The 12656-nt window shown below is 45.6% G+C and overlaps 1 protein-coding gene and 1 long non-coding RNA gene across 3 annotated transcripts in view; one reads left to right on the top strand and one right to left on the bottom strand.

The window, feature by feature from the left end:
- The window catches only part of LOC143930201 (uncharacterized), a 28226-nt gene extending 26911 nt beyond the window's left edge, over nt 1-1315 (bottom strand). The window contains exon 1 of the long non-coding RNA XR_013262731.1: nt 1190-1315. This is a non-coding gene — a long non-coding RNA (uncharacterized LOC143930201). The remainder of the gene's footprint in view (nt 1-1189) is intronic.
- The window catches only part of HERC4 (HECT and RLD domain containing E3 ubiquitin protein ligase 4), a 107416-nt gene continuing 95960 nt past the window's right edge, over nt 1201-12656 (top strand). For both annotated transcript variants that reach the window (XM_077454254.1, XM_077454253.1), the window contains exons 1-3: nt 1201-1347; nt 5719-6023; nt 7778-7937. In XM_077454254.1, the coding sequence (XP_077310380.1) occupies nt 5798-6023; nt 7778-7937 (386 nt within the window). In that variant the 5' untranslated portion in view covers nt 1201-1347; nt 5719-5797. The remainder of the gene's footprint in view (nt 1348-5718; nt 6024-7777; nt 7938-12656) is intronic.

Here is a 12656-nt window from a genome sequence, read left to right as displayed (position 1 = left end):
CCCCAACCTCTACCATGAGAGCCCCCCATAAAGCACTGACTCCCGACTTCTACCATAAGAGCCCCCCACACACAGCACTGACTCCCCAACCTCTACCATAAGAGCCCCCACACACAGCACTGACTCCCCATCTTCTACCATAAGAGCCCCCCCACACACACAGCACTGACTCCCCAACCTCTACCATGAGAGCCGCCCCCCACACACAGCACTGACTCCCCAACTTCTATCATAAGAGCCCCCACACACAGCACTAACTCCCCAACTTCTAGCATACGAGCCCCCCCACACACACACACACACACAGCACGGACTCTCCAACTTCTACCATAAGAGCCCCCAACACACAGCACTGACCCCCCATCTTCTACCATAAGAGCCCCCACACACAGCACTGACTCCCCATCTTCTACCATAAGAGCCCCCCACACACACAGCACTGACTCCCCAACCTCTACCATGAGAGCCGCCCCCCACACACAGCACTGACTCCCCAACTTCTATCATAAGAGCCCCCACACACAGCACTAACTCCCCAACTTCTAGCATACGAGCCCCCCCACACACACACACACACACACAGCACGGACTCTCCAACTTCTACCATAAGAGCCCCCAACACACAGCACTGACCCCCCATCTTCTACCATAAGAGCCCCCCACACACACAGAGCACTGACTCCCCAACCTCTACCATGAGAGCCTCCCCCCCACACACACAGCACTGACCCCCCCATCTTCTACCATGAGAACCCCCCCCCCCCCCCCCACACACAGCACTGACTCCCCATCTTCTACCATGAGAGCCCCCCCACACACACAGCACTGACTCCCCAACCTCTACCATAAGACACACACACAGCACTGACTCCCCAACCTCTACCATAAGAGCCCCCCCCCACACACAGCACTGACTCCCCAACCTCTACCATAAGAGCCCCCCCCACACACAGCACTGACTCCCCAACCTCTACCATGAGAGCCTCCCCCCCACACACACAGCACTGACTCCCCAACCTCTACCATGAGAGCCTTCCCCCCCCACACACAGCACTGACTCCCCAACCTCTACCATAACACACACACCCCACTAACTTCCCTGCCTGCTCACTGCTCTGCACTTCCTACACACTCGCCCCGCCCCCATCTGCCATGTGACACAATAAACAATTCCTCAGCGTTCGGGCACCTTCTAGCACACGATGACGTCAGTGCTCGGTTCGGCTCCCCCTCCCGGTAACCCAGAACTCCCTGGAATGTTCCACCCCCTCCCCCGGTCACCGCGCACATGATACACGTCACGGCGCCGCTTTGAGCCGGGGTTGCGGTTGGATGCGGAGGCAGCGGGTGAGTGCTCGGTATCCTGCGACACGTATTATTGTTCAGTGACAGCTGATGTCATTGTGTTCTGTGTGCCCCCGGAGAGATCAGTGCCTACATGTCAGACGGCAGTGCCCTCTCCTCAGTCCCAGGGTGATCTGTCAGCTTCCCCTGTGATGATGCTTTGCTGGTACTCCTGTCCTTCCTTTGTATATGTGAAGTCCCATAGGGGTCCGTGGAGAAGTTTTTATTTTTAGGAACAAATGTGTTTGGAGGAGGAGAAGGCCTGAGAATAAATGTAAGGGGGTGAGAGGGAAGGGATCAGCCTCCATTCAGCATGTCACACAGGACGTCTCCTTTTAGGGCCCATTCACACCACAATTCTACGCCCCTTTCCTGCACCGCCTTCAGAGCGCACTGGGTGTGCCATCTGTGCCAACGTGTATGACCCTAACAATACCCCAAATGCAGTGTCTGCACCAGATCTCATGGTACCGCAATACTATGCAGTCCGGTTGCAGTGCATTTTTGAAAAGTAGCGCAAGCACTACTACTCATGCAATCCAGTGCGATTTCTGCTCATTCAAATGATGGGCTTGAAAATTGCACCTCACTGAATTGCACAGAGGAAGGCAAAGGAACGTTCAAGTGTGGAGCAGCCGTTAGGGCTCTTTCACACTAGTGCTTTGGTCTCCCTGCATTTGGACCGTGCTTTTAACCACTTCAGCCCCGGACCATTTTGCTGGTCAAAGACCAGACCACATTTTGCGATTCGGCACTGCGTCGCTTTAACTGACAATTGCGCGGTCGTGCGATGTGGCTCCCAAACAAAATTGATGTCCTTTTTTCCCCACAAATAGAGCTTTCTTTTGGTGTTATTTGATCACCCCTGCGTTTTTTATTTTTTGCGCTATAAACAAAAATAGAGCGACAATTTTGAATCCCCCAAAAATATATAAAAAAAAATGTTTTCCCTCAGTTTAGGCCGATACTTATTCTTCTACATATTTTTGGTAAAAAAAATCGCAATAAGAGATTATTGATTGGTTTGCGCAAAAGTTATAGCGTTTACAAAATCGGAGATAGTTTTATGGCATTTTTATTAACTTTTTTTTTTACTAGTAATGGCGGCGATCAGTGATTTTTATTGTGACTGCGACATTATGGCAGACACGTCGGACATTTTTGACACATTTTTGGGACCATTGTCATTTATACAGTAATCACTGCTATATAAATGCAGTGATTCCTGTGTAAATGACACTGGCAGTGAAGGGGTTAACCAGTGGGTGGCAGTGTAGGGGTTAAGTGTTCCTAGGGGTGTGTTACTAACTGTGGAGGCCTGGGCTTTCATTTAGTGAACACTGATCTCTGCTCCAATCACATGGAGCAGAGATCAGCATCACTAGTTGCTAGGCAGAACGCTGTTTACAACGTTCAGCCACCCCGTGAGACAGTTGCGGGTATGCCCACGCCGATTGACCACCAGACTCACGGGGGTCCCGACCGGCGCTCTCGTGATGGTAGGGCGGCATACAAGATTGGACGTACCTGTACGCCAATATGCCTGCCCGTGCCATTCTGCCGACGTACATCGGCGTGCGCTGGTTGGGAACCGGTTAAGGACCCCCCCACCTCACACTATAGTGGGTGGGGTGGTAAAACCCCAGCAGTTTAGCTGTGCTTTTGCAGCTGCCCACCGCCACTACCCACTTTAGCTGCTCAGACAACAGCCGGTAGGTGTACACGTGCTTTGTTTTGCAGTCGCGGTAGGAATTGCACCCCCTGTCAGCACAACCCATTAAGGGCTTGGTTCACACCTCTGCAGTTTGCTTTTGATCCTTTCTGCAGTAGTTTTTTTCTTTTTTAGCAGATGCGATTTTACCCCAATTTGTGTTTTGCATTTTATTTTTATGGGTTTTTTTTGGCCAATTTGTTGTTGGGCAGATTAAAAAATGCAAATTGTGGCAAAAAATGAACTACATGTTTTTTGCAGCTTCTCCATCAAAGTCTAGAGAACAAAAAAAGCAAAAATAAATAATAATAATAATAATAAAAAAAAAAGCATCTTTGCATTTAGTAAAGCCCCTGACCCTTTCCAAAAAGGCAGCGGCTGAAAAAAAAAGCATAGATATGAACGTGTCACATAGAAAACCATGTTAAATGGACTGTAGTGCCTATAAAAAACACAAAAATGTGGACAGGGCTGCTCTGCAAGCACAGGGTTCAAGGGGTTAAAGCTGGTGGTAAGGAGGCGATACAACATCTCTCTACCACCTGTCAAATGCTCTCTGAAGAGCGATCCAAATGCAGATCAATCCATAGAGCGCAAAGCTAAAAGTGAACAAGCCCTTAACCCTTTTGCTGCCAGAGACATTTTTTGCACACGTTAAAAATATTTAGGCCTGAAGATTACGTAAAACTCCCAAACAATATATATTTTCTGAAAGCAGACGCCCTAGAAAATACAATGGTGGTAGTGCCAATTTTTTTATTTATACAATACAGAAGTTGACCAAAGGTGGCGCTGGAGTAATTGAACCTCCTCTTTTTGAAGTGTCGTCAGTACGCTGAAACGTCACTACATTTGTGTGTGTTGTCTAAAAAGTCTGATCGACTGTGTATGCAATACAAACTTACGGCCAATGCCCTTTGTACAAAAGTTTGTAGAAAGACCGATCGTGTGTATGGGGCTTTAGAGTCTGCAAAAGACTTGAGATGGGACAGAGGTTCATCTTCCAGCAGGACAATGACCCTAAACATACAGCCAGAGCTACAATGGAATGGTTTAGATCAAAGCATATCCATGTGTTAGAATGGCCCCCAAAAAGACTTGCGGCTATAATTGCAGTAAAATGTGGTTCTACAAAGGATTGACTCAGGGGGGCTGAATACAAATGCACACCACACTTTTCACATTTATTTGTAAAAAAAAAAAAAATTGAAAACCATTTATCATTTTCCTTCCACTTCACAATTAGGTGCCACTTTGGTCTATCACATAAAATACTAATAAAATACATTTTATGTTTTTGGTTGTAAAATGAGAAAATGTCAAGGGGTATGAATACTTTTCCAAGGCACTGTATTTAAAGCTGAACTATGAGGCAAGCAAATATTGTCTAAATACAAGTGTCATTTATTCTTTCTTGAGGCTGGGTTCACGCTGGTGCGAACAGAAACAATGCATGTGATTCGCACGGCATTGCTGTGCTGATCACATGCGATGTTGGTGCGATGCAACTTCAGCCATACAAACTGTTTGGCTGAGATCGAATCACATTCGTGAAAAAAATGCCGCAGGACCCTTTTTTGGCCTGCACTAGAATTGGATTGCCTGGGTGTTCACATCCATACGATCCGATTCCTGTACCGTTTAACAGTATGCACTGCAATCTGTGTCATTAACTTTCTATTGACACTCTCAGCAGTTCGCAGAGGGCAGTGTGAACTGCCTGCACGTGACATGCAATGCGGGATCCCGCACTGGAATTGCGCTGGTTCTGCATAGCATGTGTGTGAACCCAGCCTTTATCTTGCTGTGCTTTTCCAGATCTGGGCAGTAATCCAGTGTGAAACTTTGCCTTTGTGTAGGAGCTTCCTGTATTATTACCGATCACTGCTGCTCTGTTTCCTGGTCTTATTTGGTCTCTGCCCCCTCCTGTAGTTTTCTCCAGGTAGCCTGTAGTGGGTGAGGCCTGCTGGGCTCCTCCCACAGCTCTTATTACTGTACAGGCCATATACAGCACAGTGATGTCACTGCTAATTTAACAAGGTAATATCATGGTTTGCAAATTAATTTGGAGCTCGCAAAGCAGGTTTTCATCCTTTGTGGCTAATGAGGAAAGTATTTAAATAAAAATTTTTGTGCCTGGAGATCAGCTTTACCAAGAAAAGTACACTAAGTGCAAAAATGGCTTTCTTTATTCTGCTCTGAATTTTACAAACTGTTCCACATTTTAAGCTTTTTTTGGTATTATTTAGAGTGATTAAATACATTTGGCATGACTGGATGTACTTTATGTTCTGAGTCATAGTTTATAAACCAAATGGGTGAGGCGTTGACTCAGAGCTGTCACTTACATGACATTACCAAGTAGAGTGTTATCCTCTATGTGTTGGCCATCAGGACTAGTTTTGAACTTCATTCATAGTATAGGAAATGTGGACACGGGTAGTAATCCTACACTGAGGAGGGCACACAGGTCCCAAACTGCACCCAGAAGTCTTGTTTCAGAAAATGTCCACCATGTAAGTGAGGTAAACACAGTGACCCAGACCTCCACTAGCTTCTTTGTTTGCTTTTGTTTTTAGTGACTTATTTTTTATTTTTTTTGCCCCCCCAATTCTTCATTTTTTTTTTTTTTTTTTTTATTCTTCTCTTTTTGTTTCTTTAAGGTCTCCATATCGGTATTACAGAAAAAGACTCTTCAATCCGCAATCCTGGAATACCACTGATCCCTGGATCCCATCGATAATGTTGTGCTGGGGAAATGCTTCCTTTGGACAACTAGGACTAGGGGGAATCGATGGAGAAATTATTGTAGAACCCACAAGATGTGACTTTTTCCTAAATAAAACTGTCCGTGATGTTGGCTGTGGCAGCAGGCATACTGTGTTTGTGTTGGATGATGGGACCGTTTATACCTGTGGATGCAATGATCTAGGACAGTTAGGACATGACAGAGGCAGAAAAAAGCCAGGTAAGGGGCTGTGTTTGAATGCTTGACGTGTAATATATGTGCAGTTACAATGATAAACATCTACTTTTGGTTTGAATTATCACAACGGTAGAGGAAATGCTGACACTCGTGATGGTAACTTCACTTTTCTTTTTTTTTCCTCTGGAAACTTTTTAGAAAGAACTCAACATCTATTGGAGTATGTTAGTGAAGAATAATCTGACTTTGGCATAAATTCACTAAGCTTTACCGCATATGATAATATCATGTTACTCGTTCTGCATAAATTTTCACATGCTGTATATTAAGTCCAACAAACAAAAATGATGGGGTGTTTACCAGAAGAAAAAAAAATGTTTTGGTAAATATTGCATAAAAAGTTCGAGAATCCTATTCACAAACATACCAGAGAGTAGAAAAGCAATGCGATAATTACCACTAGAGTTTTCTGGCGGTATAAAATGCGGTATTTGCCAAAAAACAGCCTGGCGATCGGGAGACTCCCAGGCTGTTTATTGACAAATAGATGATTGCTAAGCAGCAGGCTGGGAAGCTGGCCGTTGCATACTTAGCAACCAATGACTCATCAGCTGTCAGTGGGCTTCCCCGCTAACAGCTGATTGTGGGAAGAAAAACAAAAAAGGTGCCAATTAAAAAGTATGAGAAAAAAATTGTGGGGTACAAGCCCCACCCCCCATCCATACCAGGCCCTTCAGGCTTTTGGCCCATGCCAGTTTTTTTTTTTACTTTTTTGGTAAAACCCAGAGACAGTTCCCCCCCCCCCCCCCCCGATGTAAATCCATCGTCAATCACGATGCCGGCATACCACCGGAACCCCAAAAAAAGGCAATAGCAAGAGTCTTGCTATTGGGGGCACTGGTCAAGGGGGAGTTGTCAGGAGCGTTAGTGGGGAACCCGAGATGAGGAGGATCTAGGCTGTTCTCTGAAAAAACATTACACATAACTGGTAAGTATGACATGTTTGTCTGTGTCCGACACAGAGGAAAACATAAATCTAGTTTCTTATAAATGCCTTTGCAGTTCTCTGGATAATAGCAGTGCTTATACACAGATCTGGATTTTGATGTTAACTCCCAGACAGCCATGTTCTTAAAGCCAAACTATGGGAAACTTTACAGTTATCCCTTGTAGTGGGCTGTGCCCGCACTGCAGGGCTTAACTGCCCGTTTAAGTCTAGTGGACACAACAAAGTAGATTTACTTACCTGATCCTCCACTGCTAGATTGGCTCTCCCCCATGCTCCAGTGGTCTAAGGTCCTGACATCATCAAGACAAATGCAGGGTCCCTAGCCCTGCACTGGATATAATGATGCTAAGGGACAGTTCACCAATGGAGCATGGGGGAGCGAATCTGCCGGGGAAGTGAAGGATCAGGTATTTAAAGGCTCTTCTCCTCTTCCATAGAAAAAGCAAGCAGGCGCAGCCCCACTTCAAGGGATCATTTTACCATTTGCCAGAGTAGGGTTTTAGGCAAAGAATGCATAACGCTTTGGTAAAAAGGTCAACTTTATTATTGCAATAAAGGAACTCATACAGCAGTCTTATTTAAGCTGGCCTCCAGGCAGATATAAAAATGAATGCATTTAAGAGTTTACTATAGAAAAAATAAAAGCATTTTTGGGATTGATGCAACGTGATGTCACTTGCTACGAACAGTAATATAAGCAATCTCTGAAGTAGTAATCCATTTTATTTTTTATTTTAAAGACCATTGGTGGGGATAATTTTATTTTTATTTTTTCCTTTATTTTCAGAACAAGTTGGAGCCCTCGATGCTCAGAGTATTGTTGCCGTCTCCTGCGGGGAATCGCATACATTGGCTCTCAATGACAAAGGTCAAGTGTTTTCTTGGGGTCTAGCTAAGGATGGACAGCTAGGTCTATCTGTGATTGAAGAATACATCCGAATACCAAGGTAGCCTGTATTTCTTTATAGTTTGAGTTTTACTTTTAGCAAAAACTGTTTGGCAATTTTAGGTTTAGGCTGGGTTCACATATGAGCACTTAGCGGCTCACAGCAGGAGTCCGGTGCGTCCGCGTTCACCATTTCAGGTCCAATTTCAGCCTGAAATTTTGGCTGAATTCGCACCTGAAATGGACCAAAAGATGCACAGGGCAAATTGCACTGGAGCCGCTGCTGAGATGTGAACCGGCTCCATAGAGAGCTGGTCACAATCCTCCTGCTGTGCAAATTGGATGCGGGGAAACTAGTGTGAACCCAGCCTTACTGTTTGGCAAATTTAGATCTAGTTAAAGTTGTTATTAACCCTTACATGCATACCAGTGAAGTGACTGCTCCCAGGTGATACATAGATGAAACAAATCCACCTACATGAGTTGTACCTTCCTCTCTGCAAAGTCCAGAATTTTTAAAGCTTGTCTGAGCTGTCAGAAAAAAGGGGATGCTGAGCTGAAGTTAAAGTATGGGGAGCTTAGTGAGGAGAGCTCTGAGAGCCGATTGGAGGGAAGGTGGGACACATCCCCTCCACACAGCTCACAGGAACAAAGCTGAGGCGGTCTGTCAGCTGGAAATCCCTCCTGTCACTATTTTTCTCTTGATGTCAGGAAAACTTGTCATAAGGGAGTCATGCTGATAGCAGAGGAATGGGGCAGCAGACAGAAATGACACTTAGTGCTCTTAACTGATGAACGAATGAAGTATTTGTATAGCGCACAACGTGAACTGAATCGCCTCAAGGCGCTGTGAAGAGCTTGGTTGTCCAAACATCTAGAAACACACTATAGAGGGATATGGTTTGCTCATGTTTCATTTCATGTCTGGGGTTTAATACTACTTTATTGCTCTGGAAAATCTGATTTATATTCCTTTTTCTGTTTAAAGCGGAGGGCCACCCTAAAGTGGACCTTCTGCTCATTGGAACCCTCCCCCCCTCCGGCGCCACAATTGGCACCTTTCAGGGGGGAGGGGGGTGCAGGTACCTGTACAGTACAAGTATCTGCACCCACTTCCGGCGTAGATTCTGCAGAAGGTACGCCCCTTTCCGCAGAATCTACGCCCCTTTCCGAAGGTCCCCCACTGCCTGCTGGGAAACGCACGGATCCCAGAGACAGCGGGGACCATCCTTATTGCACAGCGCGACTCGCACATGCGCAGTAGGAAACGGGAAATGAAGCCGAATGGCTCCACTTCCTGATTCCCATACCCAAGATGGCGGCGGCAGCACGCGAGAGACGATCGAGAGATCGGCTTCGGGTGCCGACATCGCGGGCGCGCTGGGCGGGTAAGTGTCATTATTTTAAAAGTCAGCAGCTGCAGTATTTGTAGCTGCTGGCTTAAAAAAAAAAAAAAAAAAAAAAAAAAACAGCGGACTCCTGCTTTAAAATGTAAAAAATAAATGTTTGCCTATAAATATAAAGAACAAAAGAATGCAGCGACTTATTATCAACAGTCATTTTACTCTTGCAATAATATGCTTTAACATGGAGTAGTAGGTTAGTAGGCTTGCCCATGACCTCGCTTTACAGAGAACACCATAGCCCCATGGCCAGTGCTACTGCAAATTGTTATCTTCATGATCAGTTGGTATAACAGTCCATCCTGCATCCTGATTGAGATAATGTGATCCCTGCCAGAGCTTAGCTTTTGCTGTGTCAGCCACATGGCATCACTGGGTGGAATTCTTTGGTGTTTTTTTTTTTGCCTATAAATACATTTTTTAACTCAAATATCTCTTAAACATTTTTGTTGTACAAAAGAACATAACATCAGCAATCATTTAATGACTGGTCATGTCAAATGGTTGAACCTAGAGCTGGGGAAAAAATTCACAAAGAAAGAAAACTTGATGCAGTTAATATGATACAATGTTTCCATGCTGTACAATCAATATGATAGTTATACAATCATTGTAACGTGACGGTACAATGGGCATCTGAGCCTTTGAGCCCGTCTACATGTCCAAAGTGTGTGGGTCTTATTGGGGTCAGTACTGTCTGTGGCCACTAATGTCTCTATTGCCATGATGCCATCAAGAATCTGGACCCACTTCAAAACGTGCTGGAGCTGTTGTTTTCCAGTGATGGACTACACATGTGGCTATGAGGCAGAAGAGAGAAGGGGAAAGTGCCTCTAAGTGTAGATTTATAAAAATGGCTACTCACATGTAGCAGGTAAAATGTAAGCTCGTCATAGTGTGTAATAACAGGCAGGGCCATCTTTAATATTGATTGGACCCTGGGCAAACATTTTCTTTGCCCCCCCCCCCCCCCTAGAAGTTACAGCACACATTACGACTCACCGATTAGTTGTTAGAGGTTACTGCACATCCTTACCGCTCACTGGTTGCTATAGGTTACATGCTCACTGATTGGTTGCAGGAGGCTACTGCAAATTACTGCTCAGTGATTGGTTGCTAGAGGTTACTGTGCATCATTAGCACTTATTGGTTGCTAGAGGTCACATCACATCAATACAGCTCACTGATCGGTTGCTGAAGGTTACAGCACATCATCTTCTCGCTGCCTTCACACCATAGACTGGGGAGGTGAGGGGACTTGCCAATAGACCGAAACTCCTAGAACTTGTTATTAGCAATGAGCAGAGCAAAGAACACACAGCTTTTTGAAGGTTACCTGAGTGCAGCTAGGAACAGAACCCAATAGAAGCAGTATCCCTGAGGACAGGCTGCCAGAAATAAATTACTAGTCATGCCGCCTGCAGTAGAGCAGTGTGAAGGGGCGAGCTGTGTACGGAAGGGCAGGATTGAGGGGTGAGCTGTGTATTTACAACTCTTCTGTATTTACAAGTGGCAGTAGTGAGCAGCCAGCGCTGGATCATTGAGGTGGAGAAACTCAGCTGAAAAAAGCCAGGGAGCAGCGTGGGCCCCAGAGGCAGCTGCTACGACCCTGTATCCGGGGGGATGAAGCAGGTGTCAGCTGAGGGCCCGCCGGGCTCCACTGTCGCAGGGATAGACATGAGCAGGCCATGCCCATCAGCTGACACCGGCTTCGTCATCCCTGACATTACACACTAAAAAGAGCTTGTCTTTTTATCTGCTGCATCTGAGTAGCCATTTCCATTTTTGGTGTCCTTTGTCTTAAAAGAGAAGCATGGGGTTTTTTTTTTTTTCATATTCATACTTACCTAGGTGGATGCAGTATTGGCCCGATGCTGCATCTGTCCCTTGGTGCCTCTAACACTGAGAACGGAGCGACTGAACACCGCCGATCACTTGGTTAAAACGGCACCCCGAGCAGAGAGCTGCTGACTGTTCATCACAACTCTGTGCTCTGCCGTCCTGCTGTGACTGGAGCACTGAGCTGTGGAGGGGGGCCGGAGTGGCTGGCCCAGACTTTCAGCGGCCGGCCCAGACTTTCAGCGGCTCCTGACTCCATGGTCATGATGACACGTAGCCTGGACCGACAGTGACGTCAGCAGAGAGCGGACTTCAGCCCGCTCTCTGGTGAAAATGGTGTGCAGAACGAACTGCACTCCTGTGATCCATAGACTACAGCCATAGACTACAGAATCTGGTGCGTTTGTGCATGGTATCCAATCAGCGTCTAACTTCAGCTTATTCAATTAAGCTTTGGCAATAAAACCTGGAAGCTGATTGGTTTCTATGCAGAGCTGCATCAGATTCTAAGTGCTCCATTTTTAGTAAATCACCCCCAGTGTCTCAAGATCTTTTTAATCTGAAATGCACACTGGGATCATGGAAAGGAGAACTACTTCAGGAAAAGCTTCAGCACTAGCTGTGCACATACTATTGTGTGTAATGAAAAAGGGGTAAATAACACACAATTCCCAGCAGATATATGTGCATTCTCCATCCATCCACCTTCAGCAGGACCTAGGGGTATAAATACATTTTAATTTGCGACCATAAAAAATTTAAATGGCTCTCACTTTCCTGCACCCTCTTCTGCTGCCGAGCTAAACCACAATATCAGATGACTATATTGTACACAGCTCATACATTCCTCTGTCTTGTGTGGTTGTTTTGCTAGAAGGAGTAGTCTTAGCCCTTGTATACATGGTCGGACATTCCGACAACAAAAACCGTCGGATTTTGGCTGACTGATTTTGTCCGAAACTGGTGTTGCATACACACGGTCGGACAAAGTTGTTGGAAAATCCGATCGTTTGTAACGTGATGACGTAATTTAGTTACAACGGGACTACGTTCAGGCTAGTAGCCAATAGCTTTGGTCTCGTAATTTGATCTGAGCATGCGTGGCACTTTGTCCGATCGGAACTCTCTACAAACGATCGGACAAAGTCCAATCGGATCATGTTGTCGGAAAATTTGTCGGTCGGGTATTCTGACGGAAACAGTCTGATGGAGCCCACACACGGTCGGATTATTTGACAACACGGTCCGATCGGACATTTTCCGTCGGAATGTTCGACCCTGTGTACAAGGGCTTAGATCTTTACTAGGACTTCGTGTTGGCAAGCAATAGTCAATGCAGATGTGCATTTTTCATTGAATTTGAGAAATTTGGAACAGAGTGCACCTCTCCAAGACTAACATGGGTCTGTTTTGCTATTAAGGTTTGCAGTCTAAAAAGGAAGTTGGGGATTTAACACTTGAGTCTATGCAATCTGCTGTAAATATTTTCTGCACTGCTGGAGTGTCTGTGCTGCTGGCTATGGAATCCCAATGTCTGA

The sequence above is a fragment of the Lithobates pipiens genome, unplaced genomic scaffold, assembly GCF_037356315.1.
Source record: "Lithobates pipiens isolate NorthernLeopardFrog02 unplaced genomic scaffold, aLitPip1_a1.2 Scaffold_25, whole genome shotgun sequence".
Taxonomy (NCBI): Eukaryota; Metazoa; Chordata; class Amphibia; order Anura; family Ranidae; genus Lithobates; species Lithobates pipiens.
This window is presented reverse-complemented; position numbering and strand designations above follow the sequence as displayed.